Source organism: Trichosporon asahii (genome assembly GCF_000293215.1).
Source record: "Trichosporon asahii var. asahii CBS 2479 unplaced genomic scaffold scaffold00051, whole genome shotgun sequence".
NCBI lineage: Eukaryota > Fungi > Basidiomycota > Tremellomycetes > Trichosporonales > Trichosporonaceae > Trichosporon > Trichosporon asahii.
Genome location: NW_014040873.1, coordinates 1,683,742 through 1,706,587, shown reverse-complemented (window position 1 = coordinate 1,706,587; position 22,846 = coordinate 1,683,742). Strand labels below are relative to the sequence as shown.

General features: G+C 57.9%; 15 protein-coding genes across 15 annotated transcripts; 9 read left to right on the top strand and 6 right to left on the bottom strand.

Moving 5' to 3' along the window:
• Positions 1-342: 342 nt before the first annotated feature.
• Positions 343-3,289, top strand: A1Q1_03030 (uncharacterized protein; the record flags this gene model as incomplete). The annotated part of the gene is made up of 3 exons (XM_014324259.1): positions 343-1,347; positions 1,421-1,538; positions 1,578-3,289. 3 exons carry the CDS (start codon positions 343-345, stop codon positions 3,287-3,289), a joined length of 2,835 nt encoding a protein of 944 aa, XP_014179734.1.
• Positions 3,290-4,319: 1,030 nt separating this feature from the next.
• Positions 4,320-4,963, bottom strand: A1Q1_03029 (uncharacterized protein; the record flags this gene model as incomplete). The annotated part of the gene is made up of 3 exons (XM_014324258.1): positions 4,320-4,670; positions 4,740-4,781; positions 4,832-4,963. The coding sequence occupies 3 exons, from the start codon at positions 4,961-4,963 to the stop codon at positions 4,320-4,322; spliced, it is 525 nt and encodes a 174-aa protein (XP_014179733.1).
• A 200-nt stretch (positions 4,964-5,163) lies between these two features.
• On the bottom strand, positions 5,164-5,756 carry A1Q1_03028 (uncharacterized protein; the record flags this gene model as incomplete). The annotated part of the gene is made up of 2 exons (XM_014324257.1): positions 5,164-5,520; positions 5,646-5,756. 2 exons carry the CDS (start codon positions 5,754-5,756, stop codon positions 5,164-5,166), a joined length of 468 nt encoding a protein of 155 aa, XP_014179732.1.
• A 284-nt stretch (positions 5,757-6,040) lies between these two features.
• On the bottom strand, positions 6,041-6,692 carry A1Q1_03027 (uncharacterized protein; the record flags this gene model as incomplete). The annotated part of the gene is made up of 3 exons (XM_014324256.1): positions 6,041-6,400; positions 6,455-6,508; positions 6,552-6,692. 3 exons carry the CDS (start codon positions 6,690-6,692, stop codon positions 6,041-6,043), a joined length of 555 nt encoding a protein of 184 aa, XP_014179731.1.
• A 187-nt stretch (positions 6,693-6,879) lies between these two features.
• Positions 6,880-7,458, bottom strand: A1Q1_03026 (uncharacterized protein; the record flags this gene model as incomplete). The annotated part of the gene is made up of 3 exons (XM_014324255.1): positions 6,880-7,187; positions 7,229-7,286; positions 7,324-7,458. 3 exons carry the CDS (start codon positions 7,456-7,458, stop codon positions 6,880-6,882), a joined length of 501 nt encoding a protein of 166 aa, XP_014179730.1.
• Positions 7,459-7,833: 375 nt separating this feature from the next.
• Positions 7,834-8,466, top strand: A1Q1_03025 (uncharacterized protein; the record flags this gene model as incomplete). Its single annotated transcript, XM_014324254.1, has 1 exon — positions 7,834-8,466. One exon carries the CDS (start codon positions 7,834-7,836, stop codon positions 8,464-8,466), a length of 633 nt encoding a protein of 210 aa, XP_014179729.1.
• A 595-nt stretch (positions 8,467-9,061) lies between these two features.
• Positions 9,062-10,119, bottom strand: A1Q1_03024 (uricase (Urate oxidase); the record flags this gene model as incomplete). The annotated part of the gene is made up of 3 exons (XM_014324253.1): positions 9,062-9,144; positions 9,195-10,037; positions 10,077-10,119. The coding sequence occupies 3 exons, from the start codon at positions 10,117-10,119 to the stop codon at positions 9,062-9,064; spliced, it is 969 nt and encodes a 322-aa protein (XP_014179728.1).
• A 1,502-nt stretch (positions 10,120-11,621) lies between these two features.
• Positions 11,622-12,863, top strand: A1Q1_03023 (Short chain 3-hydroxyacyl-CoA dehydrogenase; the record flags this gene model as incomplete). The annotated part of the gene is made up of 2 exons (XM_014324252.1): positions 11,622-12,186; positions 12,406-12,863. The coding sequence occupies 2 exons, from the start codon at positions 11,622-11,624 to the stop codon at positions 12,861-12,863; spliced, it is 1,023 nt and encodes a 340-aa protein (XP_014179727.1).
• Positions 12,864-13,486: 623 nt separating this feature from the next.
• On the top strand, positions 13,487-14,005 carry A1Q1_03022 (uncharacterized protein; the record flags this gene model as incomplete). The annotated part of the gene is made up of 2 exons (XM_014324251.1): positions 13,487-13,516; positions 13,625-14,005. 2 exons carry the CDS (start codon positions 13,487-13,489, stop codon positions 14,003-14,005), a joined length of 411 nt encoding a protein of 136 aa, XP_014179726.1.
• A 252-nt stretch (positions 14,006-14,257) lies between these two features.
• On the top strand, positions 14,258-14,937 carry A1Q1_03021 (uncharacterized protein; the record flags this gene model as incomplete). The annotated part of the gene is made up of 4 exons (XM_014324250.1): positions 14,258-14,374; positions 14,463-14,472; positions 14,526-14,551; positions 14,599-14,937. The coding sequence occupies 4 exons, from the start codon at positions 14,258-14,260 to the stop codon at positions 14,935-14,937; spliced, it is 492 nt and encodes a 163-aa protein (XP_014179725.1).
• Positions 14,938-15,354: 417 nt separating this feature from the next.
• A1Q1_03020 (uncharacterized protein) lies at positions 15,355-17,281 on the top strand (the record flags this gene model as incomplete). The annotated part of the gene is made up of 6 exons (XM_014324249.1): positions 15,355-15,540; positions 15,597-15,650; positions 15,765-16,268; positions 16,434-16,796; positions 16,840-16,914; positions 17,000-17,281. The coding sequence occupies 6 exons, from the start codon at positions 15,355-15,357 to the stop codon at positions 17,279-17,281; spliced, it is 1,464 nt and encodes a 487-aa protein (XP_014179724.1).
• A 440-nt stretch (positions 17,282-17,721) lies between these two features.
• Positions 17,722-18,346, top strand: A1Q1_03019 (uncharacterized protein; the record flags this gene model as incomplete). The annotated part of the gene is made up of 4 exons (XM_014324248.1): positions 17,722-17,838; positions 17,879-17,938; positions 17,986-18,009; positions 18,050-18,346. The coding sequence occupies 4 exons, from the start codon at positions 17,722-17,724 to the stop codon at positions 18,344-18,346; spliced, it is 498 nt and encodes a 165-aa protein (XP_014179723.1).
• Positions 18,347-19,167: 821 nt separating this feature from the next.
• Positions 19,168-19,840, top strand: A1Q1_03018 (uncharacterized protein; the record flags this gene model as incomplete). Its single annotated transcript, XM_014324247.1, has 2 exons — positions 19,168-19,266; positions 19,463-19,840. The coding sequence occupies 2 exons, from the start codon at positions 19,168-19,170 to the stop codon at positions 19,838-19,840; spliced, it is 477 nt and encodes a 158-aa protein (XP_014179722.1).
• A 292-nt stretch (positions 19,841-20,132) lies between these two features.
• Positions 20,133-20,729, top strand: A1Q1_03017 (uncharacterized protein; the record flags this gene model as incomplete). The annotated part of the gene is made up of 3 exons (XM_014324246.1): positions 20,133-20,219; positions 20,261-20,314; positions 20,445-20,729. The coding sequence occupies 3 exons, from the start codon at positions 20,133-20,135 to the stop codon at positions 20,727-20,729; spliced, it is 426 nt and encodes a 141-aa protein (XP_014179721.1).
• Positions 20,730-21,227: 498 nt separating this feature from the next.
• Positions 21,228-22,646, bottom strand: A1Q1_03016 (uncharacterized protein; the record flags this gene model as incomplete). Its single annotated transcript, XM_014324245.1, has 5 exons — positions 21,228-21,445; positions 21,502-21,590; positions 21,974-22,079; positions 22,130-22,501; positions 22,598-22,646. The coding sequence occupies 5 exons, from the start codon at positions 22,644-22,646 to the stop codon at positions 21,228-21,230; spliced, it is 834 nt and encodes a 277-aa protein (XP_014179720.1).
• Positions 22,647-22,846: the final 200 nt, after the last annotated feature.

The window sequence follows — 22,846 nt, the reverse complement described above, 5'->3', positions numbered from 1 at the left end:
TTCTGATCCTTCCATCCCTTCCCTCCCTCTATCCTTCACACACGACCACCCCGCACCCACTTGCAACAACGCTTGCACCATCGTCCTGTTCATACCGTCGGACGCGACCATCTTTCTTGAACTCGAAGCAAACACATAACCCTCGCCTCATTTGTCGGTCTCTTCGGAACACCTATCAACAACCACCCCACGGGCCTTGGCCCTCGCCTGAATTCCCTCCTCCACATCCCCGTAACCGCGGCCACGCGTTAGTCGTCCTTCCTCGTCGCTGTCTCACTTCGCCCCTCTCTCAAAACACTTGTCTTCCTTCCTCCTCTCACCCTCACCAGCGACATCCCCGACATGCAGCCGGGCGACATCTACGCGCCGCCTCCGGGCAGCCAGCCCCGTCGCGGCGACCCATACGCTTCACCGACGCAAAACCCGCAGCGCCCTCCGCCCGTTCCCCCCGCACCGGGACATTATGGTCACCACCACACTGCCTCTGACCCGTTCGAGGAACCGTCGCGCTATGACTCGCCTGCACCGGTGCCGCCGCCTGTTCCTCCTCCTCCCGCTGGAACGCTGGGGTTGCCTGAGCCGTACGAGCCGGGTCGCGCTGGATCCAGCGTCTCGATCAACCAGCCTTACCTCCCCGACACTCGACTCCACAGCCCGCCCCCTCTCCAGCACATGAACAGCAACTACAGCGACGCCGGCTACCCGCCGCCTGCCTCGTCCTACGTCGGTCACCATGACGAGGACTACAACGACAACGCCCCGCTGTTAAACCAGGGCCAGCCTGGCGCCTACGGCATGCCTGCCTACCAGCTGACGGATGATGGAGCTATCCCCATGACGCAGGTCAACCACGGTCACGGCTACGCCCCTCCCATCCCGCAGTCTGGGCCGCCGGTGACGATGCAGGGCATTCGCTTCGACGACCCGTACGGCGACGGTCCGCACGACGAGGAGCAACCTCGCATTCACTACGGTCCCCTGCCGACGCGCCAGATTCGACGAAACAAGACGCAGAAGCGTGTCCAGCTGTTCAAGGGTCACCTCGTGCTCGACGTCGATGTTCCGAGTAAGCTGCTGGAGAAGTGCCCGATCAAGGAGGGCAACGAGTTCACCAAGATGCGCTACACAGCCGTCACTTGCGACCCCGACGACTTTGTGCGGGATCAGTACACGCTTCGCCAGAGGTTATACAACCCTCCCCGTCAAACGGAGCTGTTCATCGTCGTGACAATGTACAACGAGGACGACGAGCTGTTCTGCCGTACGATGTACGGCATCATGCAGAACATCGCCAACCTCTGTAACCGTGGCTCAAAGTCCACCTGGTCGAAGGACGGCTGGCAGAAGGTGAGTTTGTTGACGGAAGGCTTTGGCTGATCGGCAGGTCGTTGTTTGTATTGTCTCAGACGGACGTATGAAGATCAACCCGAGAACGAGGTCGGTGCTTGCCGCGCTGGGTGTCTACCAGGATGGCATCGGTACCAACGTTGTCAACGGCAAGCCCGTCACGGCGCACCTGTACGAGTACACCACTCAGCGTAAGTTGCGATGGTTCTGCATGTGCTAACTCTGCCCAGTGTACATCAACAAGGACCGCTCGATCGTCGGAGCTGCGAGCAAGAAGGCTGGCAAGGTTGTGCCCGTTCAGCTGCTGTTCTGTCTGAAAGAGAAGAACCAGAAGAAGATCAACTCGCACCGCTGGTTCTTCAATGCTTTCGGCCAGGCGCTGAACCCCAACGTTTGTGTGCTGCTCGACGTCGGCACGCAGCCTGGACCGGACTCGATCTATCACCTGTGGAAGGCGTTCGACATCAACTCGGCGTGCGGTGGCGCGTGCGGAGAGATTGTCGCTTTGAAGGGCAAGCTGTGGCACAACCTCTTGAACCCGCTCGTTGCCGCTCAAAACTTTGAGTACAAGATGTCCAACATCCTCGACAAGCCGCTCGAGTCGGTCTTTGGCTACATCACCGTCCTGCCTGGTGCCTTCTCGGCGTACCGCTACATTGCGATCAAGAACGACCCTGTGACTGGTGAAGGTCCCCTCCAGAAGTACTTCCTCGGCGAGACCATGCACGGCGCTGGAGCCGGTATTTTTAAGGCGAACATGTATCTCGCCGAGGACCGCATTCTCTGCTGGGAGCTCGTCTCCAAGCGCGGTAGCAACTGGACTCTTCACTACGTCAAGTCGGCCGAAGGTGTGACCGACGTTCCCGACCAGGTTCCCGAGCTCGTATCGCAGCGTCGTCGTTGGCTGAACGGCTCCTTCTTCGCGGCCATTCACTCGATCGTGCACTTTGGCTACATTTACCGCTCGTCTCACTCGTTCGGCCGCAAGCTGGCTCTGCACATCGAGTTGATCTACCAGATTCTGACCAACATCTTTGCGTGGTTCTCGCTTGGAAACTACTACATTGCGTTCGTCGTCCTGACAAACTCGATGGTGGCCACCGGCAAGGCCTTCCACTACGTCGGTGTTGCTCTGAACTGGTTCTACCTCGCTCTGCTTCTGCTCTGTTTCATCCTCGCGCTCGGAAACCGTCCCCAGGGGTCCAAGATTGGTTACACCATCGCCATGGTCGGCTACGCCTTGATCACAGTGTATATGATCTTCTGTGCTGTCTGGCTCGCTGTCCACAGTATCGAGACCGTCAAGAACGAATCTGGGGGGGTTAACGAGCTCCTCAAATCCAAGGTCTTCACAAACATTGTCCTGTCGCTGCTGGCCACGTACGGACTGTACATTCTGTCGTCTCTGATCGCGTTCGACCCGTGGCACCTGATCACGTCGTTCCTGCAGTACCTCCTGATCGCCCCGAGCTTTATTAACGTTCTGAACGTCTACGCGTTCTCGAACGTGCACGACGTCTCGTGGGGTACGAAGGGATCGGATAAGGTGGAGCAGGACCTCGGAGTGGTCAAGCCGACAGAGAAGAAGGACGAGGTCGAAATCGAGGTCCCCGAGAAGGACGAGGACCGCAACGCCGTGTACCTGAATGAGCTTGCCATCATCTCCACGCCGGCCCCTAAGGAGGTAGTCGTCGTGAACGAGGAGCAGAAGCAGGAGGACTACTACAAGAACTTCCGTTCCAACGTCCTCCTCGCCTGGACGATGACGAACGCGGCGCTCGCCGTCGGCATCTTAACTGGCGCGGGCAGCTCGAGCCTCGACGACAACAAGGTCGCGTCGACGTACATGGCCGTGCTGCTGTATACGGTCGCCGGGCTCGCGTTCTTCCGCTTCCTCGGCGCGAGTCTGTACATGATCATCCGGTTGTTCATGGGAGAGTGAAAAGTTGGGTTTTACAGTGTGGACTCTATAGACATATGATGTTATGCCTGTTACGTCTTTGAAAGGGGGGCTGCAGATCGAATCAAGTTACTCTAACCCAGAGTGGGTCTGGCGCTTATCGCAGCTTTCCCACGGTCGTTAGTGCGGCTATCAAGCACCGTGCCTTCCTTTGTCGGCTCTGTTTCTCCAACTCCTCCATTGACCATTCACCATCGACAATGCTGACCGAGCGCACCATGGCATCGGGCAACAGCAATACCGACGCCCAGACCTCTTCGACCTGCTCCGTCTCCGCCAGCCCCGCCAGCTCTTCCTCTTCCGTCAAACCAGCCTCCAAGCCAACAGCTGTTCCATTAACCTCGCCGTCCTCACCGTACATTCTCGTAGCCGAAACGCGCGTATACGGCCTCCCCATAGACCCCCAAACGCGGTGCATACACTGGTCCAGCGCGCTCGACATAGTCGCGCTGAGTCATCCGTGTTGTGGCCGGTTCTACCCTTGTGCGGAGTGTCATGATGCTGTCGCTGGGCATGAGCGGACCACTTGGCCAATGGGGACAGGGGAGAGGTGTGTCCTGTGCGGGGCGTGTGGGTATACCATGACGGCGGGCGAGTATTTGAGTACTGGGGAGCAGGGGGGGAAGAAAGGGTGCCCGAGATGCGGAGCGGGGTTTAATCCGCGGTGTGGGCTGCATCGGGAGAAGTACTTCTCGGCTTAAAGGACACGCCACGAACCTACGAGCCGACACTCATTGCAACACCCGCTACCTGATGGAGCTCATCACACTCGACATTACCTGGCCATGACATACGCGAATCTACCCGACATCTCTTCCAACTGCCCGATGTTGCGCCACAGCTGCTGCACTCGCGCCTCGAGATCGGCTAGAAAACGCTCCGTGGCCCGCGACACCCTCTCGGGCCAACTATCAGCGGGCTGGGTGCGGTCGGACGACACGGTTCATCATTCCTGCTCTCCGGGATATCGACCACGTCGTGCATTGCGATGAGGATTACGTCGCCTCCTGTACTACAGGCATACCAAGTCGGTGCAGAAAGCGCGCATGTCAGCTAACCTGAAGGTGTCATTGGCCATTTCCTCTGCCCACTCCTCCGCCTGTCCAAGCGCCCACTCTGCTTCCTCGTACACGTGATAGTAGGCCGTCAATCCCGGATATGCGCAGGCAATGATGAAGGCCTGAACGTCAAATTCATCAAGCGTACGCAACGTTCTGACCATCGCTTTGGCGATGCGGCCATCCGGTTCCCGCGCCAAATGGTACGCTATCGACTGAGCAAGCCCAAGCAGCGTTACACTCCCCATCCCTGCAGGCGGGGCAGGCTGGGCAGGCCCTAGGACGCGGTCTCCGATCATTTTCGCCTCCCCATCAGCATTGCCACGCATTTAGAGTCGGGAGGGTGAGGGAGGCGCCTAAGCGCATCGACTCACTTGCTCGAGGAACCATTGCAACGCGTCGAATCGTTGCTCCAACTGCGCCATTTCATCTCGCTACTGTGAGCGGCGATTAGGGCAGGGCTCACATGTTCACTGATCTTCTTCTCGAAACTCGCTTCGAGATCCTTCGCCATGGTCCGGATCCTTTCCAGCTCCACTAATTCCGGGTCTTTGGGACCGCTCGAGTCGACGCTAGTGCCGCCAGAAGGGTCGCTCATTGTAAGGGATGGTGAGAGTAGGAAGGTGTGACGGGCGGGTGAGTCTTGATTCGAGACTCGGGTGTCGCAACGGTAGGCCTGCGCCCCCACTGTCCGCCTCAAGGAACGATCGCGACTCGACGATCCTCTCAACAAGCTGGCTTCTCTGGTGGAGCCAGCAAATCAGCGACTGCGCCTTGACACAGTGCATAGCGACGGTATCAACAATAAATGATGTCCTTGAAGAAGCCCTTGAGCGTCTCCAACTGTTCCGCCTGCGCCTCCATGAACGCCAGTCCGTTCTCGACATTGGTGAGGATGGCCAGCGCAGCCTCCTTCTCGGACAACTTGCCCGCACCGGCTGGCGGCGGAGTGCGGTCAAACGCGTCCAGCTGCTCCCGGAACTCCTGGAAGAAGGCGCGGAGCTCCCGAGTCGCTGTCGGGATGTGGCCACTCGTCTCGTTCGCCAGTTCGTACGCTGCGGAAATGACGTAGTCGCCTCCGGTGAAGGAACCCATGCCCGCCGGTGGCTGGATGTCGGGCACTTCCTGCATCAGGTCGTCGAGCTGCCTTGTAAGCTGTAGGTCATTGCCACAGCTTGGACCTACGTTCTGTAGCTGCTGCACGAGCACGCCCGCCTTCTCCTTCGCCGCCCGCAGGCGCTCTTCCTGGCAATCAGCTGGTGCGTGTTGGCTAGCCTCACGTGTTTGCTGAGCTTGGCTGAGTAGTCGGCGTGCAACGATGCCGCGGCGTTCAGTTCGGGCGACAAGTAGGGGTAGGCGAGGGGAGGCTGAGTGGAGGAGGAGCTGGCCATGTCGAAGGAAGAGGGAGTGGATGAGTGGAAGAGAGGAGGGAGCCGAGATGGGCAGAAGGAGCGGCCTACGGGCTTGATGTGCACAGTTGCTGCGTTGTGATGGAGTTGAGACCTGATCGGCGGGGGCACTACGCACTGCGGTTTCGCTTGAACACAGGTGGGTGAATCATTCTGCGGCGAGCTCAAAGGGCTCCCCAGTCAGCTGGCACCTCGGTCAAAGTGAGCGCTGACGTCGCAGCGTCAGCGTGCCCAGGTCATAGATCGCTATGCATTACATCGCTGTTCTATCGGTACACCATGTCCTTGAAGAACGTCCGAAGCAGCTCCACCTGCTTAGCCATGACCTCCATGCACCGCATGCCGCCCTCTAGGTGCTTCAGATTGTGGTGGATAGACTGCCTTTCTAAGAGAAGATGGGGATCCGAGGGCTGCTCCGCGAGTATCGAGACCTGGAACCACTCGACCTTACGCCGGACGTCGTCTAGGTATGCTCGAAGCTCGCGTATCGTTGCCGGGATATGCCCATCAGGCTCGCTGACGAGTGCGTATACGGCGGCGACGAGGCTGTCGATGGCCGTAATGGATCCGAACCCAGCTGGCGGGATGGGGAGGATGACTTCCTCGTCGAACTCTGCATCGCGGGCCTGCGGTTAGCTCGAGAGTTTGGCAGATGCAGCTCAGTGTGAGCAAGTACTCACCTCCTCTAACAACAGTTGGACTTCCCCAGCTTTGGCCACTGTCTCCGCCATGCGCTCTTGCTGTTCGTCAGTTCCCTTCTGCAAAAGCGTAACTCACATGGGTGACGATTTCGGCAGTGTAGTCCCTCAACATTGCCGAGGCCTTGAGTCGTAATCGCTCCAGTGCACGATACTCCTCGGTCTCCCAGTACTCGAGCTCGAAGATGAAGGGCTTGTGGGGATCGAACCGGTTGGACATGTTTGATGAGGAATGAGATAGGTGACGATTGCGAAGCTGGCAGCCAGCTGTAAGCTGCGACAGTACGAACCCCTTCAGCTGTCAGCTGTCCGAGACGTAGGCCTGCGCCCGTCGTTATTGTCCTCATGCATCACTACTCACTACGCCTACTGATTGTTCCCACTGAGAGCGCGAGCTCAGTGCGAGCTCAGAAAGCGAGTAGACGACCGAGCTCGCGCTCCGCATCCTCCAAGTCCGCGATCATCGTCTCGGCCGTCATAACGGAACGGTCGACCTGGTACGAATGCGCAATCACCTTGTCGTATGTCTCCATGCTCTCGGGGTCCGTGGGCGGGGAAGCGTAGGTGGCAAAGTCCTCAAGCTCCACCTTGAGCTGCTTGACGACCTCACGCATGTGCGTGACAGTGCGCTGGATCATGCCGTCCGGTCTCCCGGCGAGTCTGTACGCGCTGGCGAGGACTGCGTCCATCGTCGCTTCGTTGGCGCCTCCGGGGGCTGAGTACTGCTGTCAGCTCTCAGGGCACTCGGTAGCTCACGAGGCGCATTCTCTCGTCCGTTCGCGCGATCGTCCATGATTGCGGCCCAGTCGTGGCCCTGTTTGTCAGCTAAGAAAATCACTGGTTCAGCCCACGAGAAACCCCTCGTTCTCCTTCAGAATCTTGCTGGTGTAGAAGACGAAGTCAAGGGCAGGTTGGAGGTCGGTGTCATTGAGGAAGCGCTGGTCGTCGTCCTCGGTGAACGACTCCGGAATCTTGAAGGCGTCCATGTCGAGTGATAGGTGACAGTACGAGTGAGAAAGGGTAGCAAGTGCGAAGCTCGTCACTTGGCATGGGTGTGACGAGGCGAGCGGGTTGCGACGTGATCGACAGGACGTCGCACTTGATTCGCGCCCACACGCTGCGTGCCCCCATGCGCCCCCAACACGTCGTTCCGGCTTGCTCGGCTGCACCTCACGCACTCGATCTTGGCCACGACAGTCATGTGCCACTCGCAATCCCTCCAGCAGAAGAGGGCGGTACATAAATCCATCCCGATGTGGACTCACACTCTCGCTTTTCCCACTGACAACTGCAACTTTACCAACTCACCCTCGCCGAGCACGCTTCCAAGGCGTCCAAGGCGTACTCGACAACGAAACGAAATGTCGATCGACGAAGACGACTCGATGGAGGTGGACGAGTTCCCGCTCGTCGTGAACCACCATCCATTCACCTTTGAAGATATCGACGCCAAGAGCCCCGCGACTGTTCCCAACGCCATTCAATCGGGTACCGCGCACGCCGCAACGCACCCCACAATGAGGTGGGAGCGAGCTGCCCTGTGGTCGACTGGCACACTGCCAGTCCAAGGATCCTCGGCATCCGCGTCCGCCAAATCTAGCGCCGGCCCTCGGTGGGAACACACCCCTCTTCCCGCCCTTCCCGGCATTGGCGCTGCCCTCGCCAAACGTATCGACGTTAAATCCTTCAGGTCCTGCCTCAAATCGAAGCGCAAACGGAGGAACAGGGCTCGAAAGAAGGCCCGGGCTGTTCGTCACGCTCTCCTTGCCGACGCGAAGACCGACGATGTAAGCGGAAACGGCGCTGAAAGCAAAGGAAAAGCGAGGAAGCGAAAGTCGAAGAAGAAGGGGCGTGCGAAGGAGAACACCGACAAGCAGGCGAAGGCGACGGCGAACGGTCGCATGAAGGCTGTCAAGCGCAGGTTGGCGGAATTGGCGAGGAGGATCGGTGGCCCGCCCATCAAGGGTTTGCATGACTTGGCGAGCACAGATTAAGCGACGAAGGTGGAGAACTCAATCAGGTCTGATGGGACAAACCCAGTCTGATCATGGAGAAAGAAGGGAGGTGGATGAACAGCGCATCAATAGACGCACCGCTGAGCGGCCGTGTGATAGAAGCTTATGCACACTCTGCTGGTCGGAAACGGTTTAGACAATGACCTGCTGTGAGCGACCGTCAAAGGGGGACGTCAGCGATCAGTCAGCGCGTCTTGAGTGGAGGTGACCGACTTCTCACGGCGCTTTCAGGTCAAGTTGAGGACCGTAGTCCGCCGTCAGCATGCTCAGGGGTGCACGCCGCCGCACTGTCCACCACGCGAGGTGTGCCGGCTGCGCGAAGGGCGGTAGGGGTGCGGCGGCCCAGGCAGAGGTCAACCTGTCGTCAGTGGCACCGTCAGTCCCATCCTCCTCGCTCCCGTCCAGATCTCCGCACTTGTCCAGAAGCATCCTGGGAGCTTGCGCACTGCTCTGTCGGATGCACAGGTCGTTGACCTGCGCGGCGTTAGCGCTGCGGGAATCTCCGGGGTTTTGCCGCCAAAGTAGGTGCCCAAGAGTGACTGCTGACATGTAAACCTTACAACTCTGTACAAAATTAGAGCTTCGCCTTCTCCTTGCGCGCAATCTTGGCCTCGATGAGACCAGAGGGGTCAGATGCGGGCCAGAACACCTCCGCTCCTGTTTGAAAGTTAGCATCTGTACTGGAAGGGATGAAGAGAAAGACTTACCTCCCTCGTAGCCGAGACCGTTGTCGAGCTTGAAGGCGTTGAGGTTGACGGCAATGTAGTGCTTGTTGGGGAGGGAGTAGCGGATGTCCTGGACGGCGGGGCAGTGGGTGAGGACGCGCTGGGCGGTGTTGTAGAGGGTAGCCTGGACCGAGGGTGACTCGTCCGTGGCGAAGACCTCGAGAGTGTCCTTGAGGACGGTGGCGGAGATGCGGGGGAAGTTGAGCTTGGCGGCAATGTCACCGACAGTCTTCATGGAGAGGGGGATGTTGGCGGGGAGGGGGACGGAGTACTCGGTGGTGACCGAGGTGGAGAAGATGCGGTCGGCGACGGGGGCAAGGGTGGTGAGCTCGTCCTGGTAGAAGTTTTCGAAGGCCGAGCCCGAGGTCTTCATGACGAGGAGGTCCTTCAGGCCCATCTTGAGGTCGGCCTTGAGCTTGTCCTTGCCCTCGCGGCCGTCAACGACGAGCGAGACGGTCTGCTTCTCGTCGCCATCGTGGACGAAGGCCCACTTGTGCGGCTGGCCCTCGACGGGGATGCGCGACCACTTCTTCGTGTACAGGTCAATGTAGGCGCGCGTGATGTGGTCGTAGCGGGTGACGAAGTGCGTGCCGAGGTGCAGGGCGAAGGCGGCGGGATCGAGAACGTAGGGAGAGGTCTTGGCGTAGTAGTTGACAGTGTTCTTGCAGGTGTCGGTGGTGACGACGCAAGTGTTGTCCGCCTTGGTGTAGGAGGTGGTGATAGCACCGTCGAGCAGAGCGCGGACAGTGTACTCGATGCAGTGGTGAATCTCCTTTCCGTTCTTCTTCTCGCGAACGACGCGGAGAACCTTGACGAGGTCCTTGCCTGCTCGTCAGCTCCACCCCCGAGATTATCGCGGCTTACCGTAGCGGTGGGACTCGATGTAACCAGGCTGGCCGTCAGACATTGTTGGAAAAGGTTTTGGTTTGGTCGCGGTGTGGAGAGTGAGGAGAGGAAGAGGGAGTTGTGGTTGTTGTTGGAAAAGACGACGAGCTCGAGGAGTGGATATATATGCGTGCACACCCCGGACCTTGGGTGGTCAGATCAGACAAAGGGGGTGATGCACGGCAGATGTCCGGTGCCGGCCAGGTGCGCCCATCTGCGATAGGCAGATGTCGGCTATTGGCCCAATCCACCAATGAGATTGCGATAAAAAGCCGTGTGAAGACCGGGATTTTGGGCGACAACCACGAATCCGGCGGTCGCGTTCCTGAGAAATCCTGGCGTGCCGCCCACAATCAGCGCTATCTTGCTCAGCAGCCTCGACACTTGGTAGGGGGCTCATGCGGGGCATCCCGGAATACTCGCTCGCTGCCAGCACGCGTCGGAGTACGTTTGCCATCAGCCAGTCCTCATTGGTGGGCCCCCACCCACCTGCCGCGGCGAAACCATCGATCAGGCTGCATATCGGATAGAATCTAGGGTCCTGCATGACATATAGCACACCACCACAGCTTCAGAATGACATAGACCTGGCCAAAATGACATAGAATCCGGTGAAATGACATAGAGTCGTCCAAAATGACATAGACCTCCGCAAAATGACATAGACTTCACCGAAATGACATAGAGTCTTATAAAAGGACATAGACCTCACTCAGAATGACATAGGGCCTGGAAAAATGACATAGAACCATATAAGAAGACATAGGATCGACGTGGATGACATAGAATCGTGAACGCCAGCTCGGCTGGCTCGGCTTGAACGTCGATCCCTGCAGAAAAAGACATAGACCGATGGTCACGAGACGTTGAACGCCGCCTGCTCTATGTCTTTTCTGGTGATTCTATGTCATCCGGACGACGCCGACGGCGGATTCGACAGCGAGCTCGTACCCAATACCAAATATCGTGGATAGGGGCCATCGGGCGTCGTTATCATTCCTGCCCAGCGAGTGTCAGCAGACCAGGTTATCAAGTCGCAAGCCACCGGGTCCGTGTTCGCCGTTCGACGACCCTTCGGCGTTCATGAGGAAGGAGCCGTATCTGGGATATCCACTCCATTAGTGCACCGTATCAGACGAAGCTGGGATCCACAGATCCTGGTTTCACTCACGTGATCGATTCACAGTCGCGTCAACGCCACGCCGAAGCCATGCCTTACGCACGCAGTTACCACGCTGAGTACACGCGGCACTTAAGCGACGGCCGCTCGTCCGGTAACTGAGTATAAGCGAGCCGAGTTCGGCCGTAGCCTATGACGCTGGCTTCTGGGGTGAGCATTACGGTGGAGATGACGGTGGAGGCCAGCTGATGCCGGTGACGGAGCAAAGTCAAGGTACGGTTGTATTCCCAGCTGTCCAGTCCCAGCCCGAGCCAAGCAGCCCGGCGTCTCCGCGATCCACTCGCCTTGTCTCCAGTCTGACTTTTTCTTTCTTGTTACTCTTCTGTCAACAAACCCGGCCCAAAATGCTTGCTGCCCGCTCCGTCCTCCGCACCCAGGCTCAGCTTGCCTCGGCCGCTCGCGTCAACACCGTCGCCCGCGCCCTCTCCACCTCGTCGGTCGCTTATGACGCCAAGCAGCGCGCCGACTCCATGCAGCGCGTCACTGTCTTCGGTGCCGGTCTCATGGGTGCTGGTATCGCCCAGGTCTCGGCCCAGGCTGGCCTCAAGGTCACCCTTACCGACGTGACCGACAAGGCGCTTGAGAACGGTATCAACATCATCAAGAAGTCGGTTGCCCGTGTCGCCAAGAAGCAGCAGCCCGACGACATCGAGGGCTTCACCAACAAGGTCCTCCAGAACATCTCGACCTCGACCGACGCTGGCGCTGCCGTTGCCGACACTGACCTCGTCGTCGAGGCTATTCTCGAGAACCTCAAGGTCAAGCAGGACCTCTTCGCCTTCCTTGACACCAAGGCCAAGAAGGACACCATCTTTGCCTCGAACACCTCGTCGCTTTCCATCGGCGAGATCGCCCTCAAGTGCTCCGAGGAGCGCCAGACTCAGTTCGCCGGTCTCCACTTCTTCAACCGTGAGTGCTAGTTCCGCGCGTTTCTAGACCCGAAAATCAACAACCGGCAACGGTGGAGGCTCACCTCGGCACATCCGAGTGGGCAACTGCAAGCCACAAACCTCGGCCCTGTCTGGAGATGCCCTATCAGTGAACACCTTTGGTGGTGATCGCGGCGGAGCACCTCCATCTCCGCTGCACAGTGGAGACCCCGCATAGGTTGCATCGCTGACATTCCAGCCGTCCCCGCCATGAAGCTCGTTGAGGTCGTCCGCACCCCCAAGACCTCGCAGGAGGTCTTCGACACCCTTCTCGAGCTGTCCGTGCGCCTCGGCAAGGTCCCCGTCAAGTGCAAGGACATGCCCGGCTTCATCGTCAACCGTCTCCTCGTCCCCTACCTCCTCGAGGCTGTCCGTATGGTTGAGCGCGGCGACGCCACCCCCGAGGACATTGACATTGCCATGAAGCTCGGTGCCGGCTACCCCATGGGTCCCTTCGAGCTCCTCGACTTCATCGGTCTCGACACCACCCAGTTCATTGCCCAGGGCTGGATCACCAAGGCTGAGGAGGGCCTCGTTCCCCTCGACCTCATCAAGCCGACCGACCTCATGGCCAAGCTCGTCGAGCAGGGCAAGCTCGGCCGCAAGTCTGGCGCCGGCTTCTACGACTACTCCTCCGGCAAGCCCAACAAGGGTTAAGCAGGCGGCGTAGCGAGATAGAAGATCACCAGACAATAAATGCATAGCATTACAGAACACTGGGTGGGAAGCACCAGGAGGTGGGTGTCCATCCGTGAGACAGGCAAGCCCTCAGTGTCGACTAACCTGTTTCTGACACGACTCACATGCACCTCAGGCTCCTTCGCGGTTGATTGAGTCTCAGCGCATGCACGACAGGCGGTGATCATGCCGTGCTGGCGTGCGGGTCAGACCAATGGCCATTGGAGGCAGATTCGAGGCCTGAAGGATCCGCCGGTGCGATCAGCATGAGACATGCCTCCACCCAACATCAATAGCCTCGATCTCTCAGTCCTGCGCCCTCCAGCCAAAGATCACATCGTTTCTCATCCTCCCACTCCTTTATAACCTTGACACCTCTTTTGCTTGGTACACCATACCATAACCCGCCGTTCGCTTCCATGACCCCGCCGACAGAATCACCAGCGTCGCGAGTGAGATTCGAGTCAACCGAGTCGAAAGCCCTCATGGAGGCCCTCAGCACCGCCCGACTCGAGGTAGCGAAGAAGCTCCTCTCCGCTGTTCGTTGCCCTATCTTCCTTCTCTAATCTCAGTACCGCATCTACGAGTCGATCTGCGACGACATGACCACCATGCAAGCGAGGGTGCGCACTGTGAGTTAACAGTTTGTAGTCCGAACTGACAGCAGGTCGCCCAGTCCACGCCGATAGAGGTAGCCGACCACGACCAAGTCCGTTCCACACCGACAGCGCTGACGTCAGATCAACCACGCCGCGATCTCGATCCACAGCGTCGTGCTCGCGAGTGCGTGGCTCCTCGTCCGCGAACCGGGGGGCAAAATCCCACGCGCCATTGCACAATTGCGCACATGGGCTGCCGTCCTGGCTGAACGACTCGACAAGATTCGTCCTCAGGATACAGAGTCGACGGACCCGGAGGTGCTGCAACACCACGCCGAGATGATGCTCAGGTGTTCACAACTTAAGATCAAGGTTGGGCACATCAGGACGCTTGCGAGGAGTTTGGGCGGATTCAAGGACGACGTCGAGGCTATTCTGGATGCGCTGGAGATTATTAACCAGGCGATGATGACGGAGGACAGCAGTGGTGGTGTCAAGAGTGAGGAGGGCGCGGGGAGGTGACTGGTTCGACATGCTGAACTATGATTACGCTGTACATGGACCACGATGCACCCGTCTCAGAGCTGGCGAAGAAGGAGCGTTTGAGGGCGGCACGTGTGCGTCGCAGTCTAGAGCGCTGATCCTGCGGAGGATCTCGATCAAGCCCTCCACCCTACACACAACACCGCGCAGTCGCCATTACTCCATACACCCAACACACAGCCCTCCACCAGTTTGCCTTGCTCCTTCTTGCTACTGAAATCCGGCTTTACCATGGCGCCGACAACCAGATCACAGGCTAAGATTGCCAAGGCGAAGGACGACCTCGATGCCCTGCTCAACCACCTCACTTCGTTGGAGACGGACGCGGAGGCGATGAAAAAGTCGGCAGTAAGTCCCGGCTCATGAATCGTCCGACTGACATGCAGGGCCGCATGACCCGATGCGTCATGGACGACATGCTGACAATGGTGAACAGCTTGCTCGGTGTAAGCGTTCCTTGCTCTGCCGAAGAACTGACCTCAGCTGAGATCGCTCGAAGTACTCGCCACCGGCGATTCTGACAGTGTAAGCTCTAAATCTAATGAGCCCGAGGACCGTGGAACTAACGACAGGTAATCAACAAAGCTATCTCTTCGCGCTCCATCATCCTCGCAACTTGCTGGAGTATGGTCCGTACACCGGGCGGAAAGGTCACGCGTGTGGTGGCCAAGCTCGAAGCGGCCTTGGACGAGTACGCCCAGCGTCTGGAACATCCCCCGCTTCGTGTCGACATGTCTCAATATTCTCAGATTGACAACCAGAGAATGGAGAGCAGCTGCGCTTCCATTAGGGGTCATATGGAGAACATCCAGGAGGCATTGGAGATAATGAAGTCACTTATGGAGATATTGGGGACGGAAGGGGTTTCGTTTCTCACTCGGCCAGCCGAGATGCGCGTCAATCAAGAGTGATGCCAGTGAATGGAAGCTCCATGAAGAGTTCGTCCAGCATAGAAGGTATGGCTGTTAGACACTGTATAATGCATGTAGGTCTTGTCCTGACGTTCATTGTTGTCACCGTGAATGGCGGCTAGCAGCTGTTCGGCGGCAATGCGAGGAGGGGGCTGACTGTGGTTTTGAGACTGTCCCCCCAATCAGTGGCACCTGGAGCATCAGTACCTGGTATTTGTTGATGGACTTCGATGGCAGCTCAACCTCTGATGCTTACCACAACAGGGAGTGCATCCCTGAATGGCGAGTCCCACTACCACGGGGCTTTTGCAGTGGTGATCACCTATGATGCACGGGAAGCTACAGCAATCGCGGAACTGGGCGTACATGCCGATCGTCCACTGCGCCTGCCTCCGTCCGGTTTCTCAGACTCACTCAATGCCCCTAGGTCCTTTCGATTCAGGTCTTGACGATGCTCACTCTGTCACTTCACTTCAACTTTTGTCTGCTCAACCACATGACCAGGTCCCACAAGCCTCAACTCTCGCCCGAGCAGGTAGCGGCCGTCAAAGCCACGCTCAAGCACCTGTCCGCACTAGCGTCCGATGCGGTTGCCAAGATGAGGTTGGCAGTAGGTGGCTTCGCTTCGTCGACGACAATCGACTAATGAACAGGAACAGATGCAGGAGTCTTTCGTCCCCGACATCAACGCGATGGAACACCGGATTGCTGCTGTGAGTCGTGCTTGCTCAGCACATGAGCTGATTGCAGCTGTCGGCACTTATGCGCTCCCGGCCCGACGATAATGAGCACGTTAGCACATCGCTGCTGTTCTTAGCTGACCTCAGGCGGCCCACGTGCTGAAATCGGCTCAAACCGTTGTCCTTGCTTTCTTATGGCGTATGGCGCGCAAACCAGATGGCAAGATCACGCGCGCTGCTACCAGCCTGGAAGCGTCTGTCGAAGACTTCACAGAGAGGTTGAAGCACGCTCCGGCACTCCCCGAGGTGTCATCGAATCCCGAGGGGTTAATCGAACTGAATGAGAGCCTACTCAGCGATATCAAGATTGTGATTGAGGAAATTAAGAGCTTCAAAACGACTTTCGACGGCATGAAGGAGACCTTGAAAGCCACCGCAGCCGCGATGATGTCTCAGCACGTCGAGCAGGTGCGACAGGGGAATCGGAGATCGAACGGTGAGAGAGCGCAGCTGCTGAAGGGAGAGCCACAGAAGACCCAGATGTGTATGCCATGCTCAGCTTACCTTGCAACCCTGTCTTTAATGGCTTATACGGAGCACTGGCAACCCACACCGTCCAAAGGGCCCGCCGTCCGAAGGCAGACTGAAAAGGTGTGGCACCACCGTGCCTGAGGCCACTGAACCACTGATGCACATCGCAACAACGCCTGTGCTGACAGTACTGATGATCGTATGCGCATCGGTATGGACGAAGTGCATCACCACCGCAAGAGTTGGACGTTGTAGCGGTCTACGCTGATGCACAACCCCTTTCAGCTTGAGATGCTTTACTCGTCCCTACCCGCCGCCCAGCCGACCGGACTGTGTGCGTCCAGCACCATCTGTCCTCATCGGTGCGAGCTGTTGGCGAGCGGCAGCACACTCACCCTCCCTTCCCAGCACACCGCTGCCCATAAGAGACCTCCCCTCCTTCCTCCCCGTCCCCTGCACTCTTCGTCCCTCATACTTCATTCTCTACCCCTCATTCTACATTCCATCATCCATCCGCAGAGCCTTTCCCTTCATCCACCATCAACCACCACCATGCGCGCCACCAACACCTACCTCTACCGCCGCAACAGCCGTCTTGTTAGTCTCGAGACCCTTCTAAGCTTCCTCGAGATCCGCAAGGCCATCATTGTGAGCTGCAGCAGCCCTTGCTAGCTGACTCCAGACCCTCGAGCTCGAGTATCTCCACCAGGCCGCGGCCGACTGCGAGGCCCACCTCCGCCAGCTCCAGGAAGACGCGCACTACACTGTGAGTTTCTTCATCCCGTCCACGTAGCAGTACTACCTCCATACGTGCTTTCCGACTAGTGCTAGTGTGTGCCCGCTGACCCCAGCCCGTCGGCGTCTACCGCCTGATCTGCGCGGCGCACGAGGTCCACCTGACCTACTCCTCTGCGCAGGGCTGCATCCCCGCCGTTATGCAGGGGGTTGCGGGCACGATTGTCGTCTGTGGGGAGGCTCTCACCTCCTTTGGCACTCCCCACGGGGCCGAGCGCCGCGTGGCGCGCGCGTGTATCGACCACATCCGCGACATCGAGAGCATGCTGGAGGAGCTTGAGGACCTGAGGCTGGAGCTCTGGGCGTATGTCATTGACATTTACGCCCAGTGGCTCTAGCCACAAGGTCTGGAGGTTCCCCAGAAGCTGCAAAAGAAGGGAGACGTTCAGAATTAGGAATCATGCATAGTTGTGGTCGATTGAGGGTCGAGAAGCAGCAGCGTCGATGGTGCGTCAGGTGTACTACTGATGGAGGGGCGAGAGTAGCCACAGAAACAACGGTGTGACGGGCAATCGATCAGTCGGTGCTCGGTACCACTACCAGTCGATGGAGATCTGACACTAGCGGGGTGGCGTCGGCCGCAGTGAGAGGGCCAGACCCGATGACTGACCCCGGAACACATGGCAAGCAACACCGTCAGCTGCGCCCCGAATCTCCCGGCTGCGCCCCCCAACGGCAGTGACGGGGCACCGGGCGGCCACGACGCCCTATCTTTCTGGTGGAGGAAGGTGATCTCTCAATCGCAATATCACTCGTTTCGGCCGCAAAGAGCTACCCAATGTCCACTCGTTCAAACACTCCAACGACCAATAAGCCTCAGATCGACCTCATCTCAGAGGCAACAGTTGAGCTGAAGAAGCTCATCACTACCATTCATTTGGAGAGTGTAGTCGCCGTGAGTATGCGGCATCGGCCCTTGCTGACAGTTTCTGCAGATTCGTGGCGTTAACGTTATCGCCGCCGAAACCAGAGCGATGGATGCCCACCTATCGCGCGTCGGTATCGCCCTACTTCTCCAGCCATTCGCTAACCTCAGCTTCAGCTTAAGGTCAAGGCCAAAGCAAAGGTAAGCAGACTCTTGCGGCGCCATTGCTAACCTCCAATAGAATCCCAACGACCTCAAGATGTCATTCGAGATGATCGTATACGCGGCACTCTGGAGGCAAGTTCGGCGCCCCGGAGGTTTGATACCTCGCTCTATCCGTGCGTACGACCGCTACCTGGCCCGATCGAAAGATCTCCTCAACGACTTCAAGACCAAATTTCCCGTCAACCACCCCGAGCTCCGCGACATTCTCGCTGAACTCGTCGACATCGTCGATGACGCCGAGAGAATTGTCGAGAGTTTGCGATACCAGGAGGGCCGTGTTAGAGACAGACTGGTGGAAGCGGTACAGTCGTAAAGACGGAGACGCTAGTGCTCCATTGCGTATTATTGAGCCAATGTTCCTGCATCGGCTGCTATAGTCGGCAGCGCAGGCCCGCGATGCTGCGCAGAGTGTTTCATATGCAGACCGCCATTCTTATGCAGATCCCGTAGTCACTAACAGTTTCCTCAACTGTCTCCGCCGCCGCTGCATACGTCAAGCAGTAGAAAACCTCCGACACATGCTCAAATTCACATGCATGGATGACTGGTGGTCATGATCCTGTACGATCTTTGGCGGCTGGGACTCTCCATAAAAGTTGAAAACGAAATGTGGACAGGCTGTGGAATGATGGTCCGAGACTCAGGTCCTGAGACTGGACACACGAGGCTACACGAAGTGGACGAGCAAGTGCAGGATGCCCGTGCATTGTTCCGAAAGCCCGCTGTCATCGTGCTGAAATGTGTTTTCTGCAAGCTCAACGCCAGCATGCATGATGGGAGATCCGCCAGTGGCGGTTTCTAGAGTTTCCTTCGAATTGACAGGAGTAAGAGCCACACAAGCTAAATCTGCGACGGGCTGGCCGATACTTCGACTCATGCTAGAGAAATGCAGCATTTGGCCGCACATGGTACCTGGATGAGTCCAAGAGGGTCGGAAGGTGGCTCAGCTGGGTGTGTGCTGTTCTCCGGACGCGTACCAACATCGACACACACAGCGGAGTCAAAGAGCTCCTCCAACCTCGTCACCCTCTGTGTGTGCTGCTCTGATGGACTTATATTCGTGCGCGCCAACATCTATCTCTCTGAATCCTCAACTCTTTCATTCTCAACTACTACGACCCAGGGATTATCAACATGCCCACCGATATCCAGCCCTCTCCATACGACGTCCCGACCGAGATTGAGTTCTACACTGCTTTAGCTCGCGAGGTCAAGAACGAGCAGCAGAGACTTGTGAGTCCTCCATCAGAGCACCGCTCACTAAAAGGTGATGAACATTCCCCTCATCTGCTCTATTCTTCGGGAGCGCCACCTCGAGGTACGTTGCCACTGACATAGTTATCCACCCCGCACTGACAATCTGTAGGTCGAGTGCATGGCCTACGACCAGAACGTAAGTTGCTAGGAGCGTACCTAGAACTAACCACAGAACCCGCCCAGCATTGAACTCTACGAGGCCGCATTTGAGGGCTTCGTCTCCCAGTGGATCAACAGGGAGACCGGCCGTCTGCATCGGTACCGTGCCACTTTCCACGAGCGCCAGGATAAGCTTGAGGCCAAGCTTCCCCCTCCCGACGCCAAGTTTAGCAGCCCGGCTGTCGTGAGTTTGGTTCTGGACATTTTGCACGGCATCTACTGCATGCGCGTGTACCTCGAATACTTTGACGGTATCATTGCCGAACTCAACTACTTCGAGCACGTTGTCGAACTCCGCAAGGCAGCCCGCGCCGCTCGCGAGCGCCAGGCCCGTTACACTCAGAGCCAGCTGGCTCGCCTGGCCCGCCTGGCACCCAACTTTGCCTTGTAGACCGTACTTAAGAGTCCCTAGCGTCCCGAATAGACCCGAGAGATACCCCACGTTGTAGATACCCAGAATGTATAGGCTGAACAGACTGTGTGCTGCACTGCCCGACACTCACGCACACTTACGATGCTTCTCATAGACTTGCGCCTCTCTCCGTCGTGCGAGAGGTGCGAGGCTGCGAGCAGCGGCCCACATCCTGCACTCTGTCAATGGGGTAGTCGAGGTGCTGTGCATCACGACGTTCATGTCCTTCCACTGTCCACCACCACTCATCACCCACCCCTCACCAGCAGCCATGTTCTGGGTACTCAACCAGATGTACCGCCAGCAGCGCGAGCTGATGTGGCTCTACGACTACTGTAAGACCAAGGCTGAAGTAATCGTGAGCTTCAGATGTATTGGTAATGCTGACTTCAGGAGGAGAACTTGGACGTCCTCGAGCACGAGATCGAGGAGCAAAAGGCGTCCCTCCGCCAGGTGAGCTTAGGCGCCGACCCATAGCAAGCTGACTCCAGCTCTCCAACGCTGTCTACATTCCCAACGACTTCTATGCAGCTGCTCTGGGCTGCTTCGTAAGTCATCATCGAACCTGCACGTTTAACCCCAGATTGGCCCCTCGGACACCTACATCCGCAACGCTGCCCTCCTCGTCCAGTACGCTTTCACCACCTCACACACTGGCAGGATTCCCCTCGACATTCTCGCCGCTCGCCAAGCCATCGAGGACTGCATTGCGCGCCTCGACTCCATCGAGGGGCCCCTCGACCGCGCTTCGCTCTCCCACTATGGCGAGATTCAGGACAAGATCCTCGAGATGCAGGACATGCAGGCCAAGCTTGGCCGTATTCACCGCGACTTTGCCGGATACCTGCACAGTATCATTAACGGCTAGCATGCCTATTCCAGCCGCACGAAGAGCGGACCGCACTCTCATTAGTTTCTCAGGTTGTACTGTATATGATCATTCCAAAATTCGATGTAAATACTGTCAATTCCTAATCAACCCGTTCGTTCAGTGTAATGCATTAGGAATGCTATGGATACACTGTGAAAGCATCTGGGATTAGCTGGCCGAAAAGCGGGCACTGATGGGTGCTCGCTGATGGAGTGATGGAGAAGCGAAACGTGGAGGGGGGTGCGAGGTGGCGGAGTCGGCGGGCTTCGCACGACACGCGCCACACACTCCTCCCACACCGTTCCTCAGTCCTCGTCACCCCTCGGCTGGCGTGCTCCGCTCCTACTGGAGACAAACCGTGAGCTGTGATGGACACAATTGCGCAGTCGTTCGCTCGCACTGAGTGAGCAACTGCACTCTGCGGGCGAGTACGGAGCGCTGCTGCGCTGGCACACTGGAGCGGCACGTTGTTCCAAGTAAATCCGTCAACGCTCTTCAAAACCTGTTGTTTTCCTCCGACATTGCTCTCACCACCAACAGCACCTCAAGATTCCCTTTTCCGCCAGCGACATGTCGAGAAGATCTAGCCGCGAGTCCAGTCATCCCCGCATCTCTGGGTCGACTTCCTCCAGCGTCGTCTACCTCGGCAACCAAACCCAGCTCACCGCCGCCATGAACAGCGGCAACGGTCTGATGACCTACCTTAACGACCGCTGCGCCGACTCCGTACGAGCCTCCCCGCTACCAGCTAACCGTAGGGCGAACGCACCACCTTCGATCAGATCAATACCGAATCCAGCCAACTGGCGGGCGAGCTTGAGCGCCTCACCCTCGTCCTCCAGCGTGTATGCTGTCTGCCTCTCCGTACGAGCTGATCACAGCACCATGTCCTTCATCCCTCGACCGCATATCAGATCGTACGTCCCCACCCTTGCAGGCCTTTTGTTCCTCACTACTCAGCTCCTCCCATCTCAGTCGTTAGCTAACTCCAGGACCTGGCCGTTCGTCAGTGTGTGCGCCTCCTGAACCGCGTCGAGGCGCTGACCTCTCGTAATGGGGATATTGCAACGCTCGTGGCCCGACTCGGTGCCTGCGTTAATCACATCCATATGTTCGTTTCCGCGTTCGAAGCCAGCTATCCACCCGCTGTCCGTCAGGAACAGCAGGTGCGTGGTTGGACTACGATGGTGCGCACGCCAATTGCCGTGCATCAGGCACAGCTGCAGAGCCTCCACGCGCACTTCCAGGTATTGGTGCAGAAGGCGTACGGGCTGCGTGCGGCGCTCGGCGCGCTGTCTGCATACGTCGGTTGATATCGACGTTTGCCGGAAAATGTGAGGTCCAAGGCTAGAAGGCAACTGTCGTCAAGTGCATGCATTCAGGTAGGGCCTACTGACCACGCTCGAGCACCTTTGGGTCCACCAGCTCTCTGATCTTCTCTGCACTCTCAGCGAACGCCTTAAGCTTCTCCTCTATGTCGGCTGAGGTGGCAGCCAGCGCTGCGCTCTTGACGACCCGCTGACGGCCTTTGCTCTCCCTCAGAACGGCTTTCAGCTCTTCATCGTCTGGGTCACTACGTTGCACAGTCTCTAGGCCCTGCACAACAATACTCCAGAGCTTCTGGGCACGCTTGGCGAACTCAATAGCGGTGTTTGGAGGTTCAGAATCGAGGAGGGACCGCAGGTCGGCCCAGACTTCATGCAGGCGCTCGACGTCTGGTGGTAGAGGTGCGGAGGCTGGGCGAGGGGAGGGATATGGAGTGCCCGCTGCTGTTGCCACCGGGGTGTGGAACGTCTCGCATGGGACAGGCGTAAGTGGCCGCTGGGTAGCTGGGCGTCAGTTAACGGACGACTCCTTCAGCTTACCGGTCGGTGGGGCGAGGAGGCCGTGGTCTTGCGCCGTCGTATCCGGCATGATGGCAGCTACTGTGCTGAGACGAAGTGTTGAGCTGGCAAGAAGTACTATGTCTGCTGCCTTGGCGCAGGCCTAGGCCAGTGATCAGCGGGGCGTGAGCCTGCTGACCTGGTCTACAGCGGTAGTCAGACGATTCGGCGAGTCGGTTCCTCACTGTTCATCATCCGCGACTCTAACATCGACTTCCACTCACTCATTAC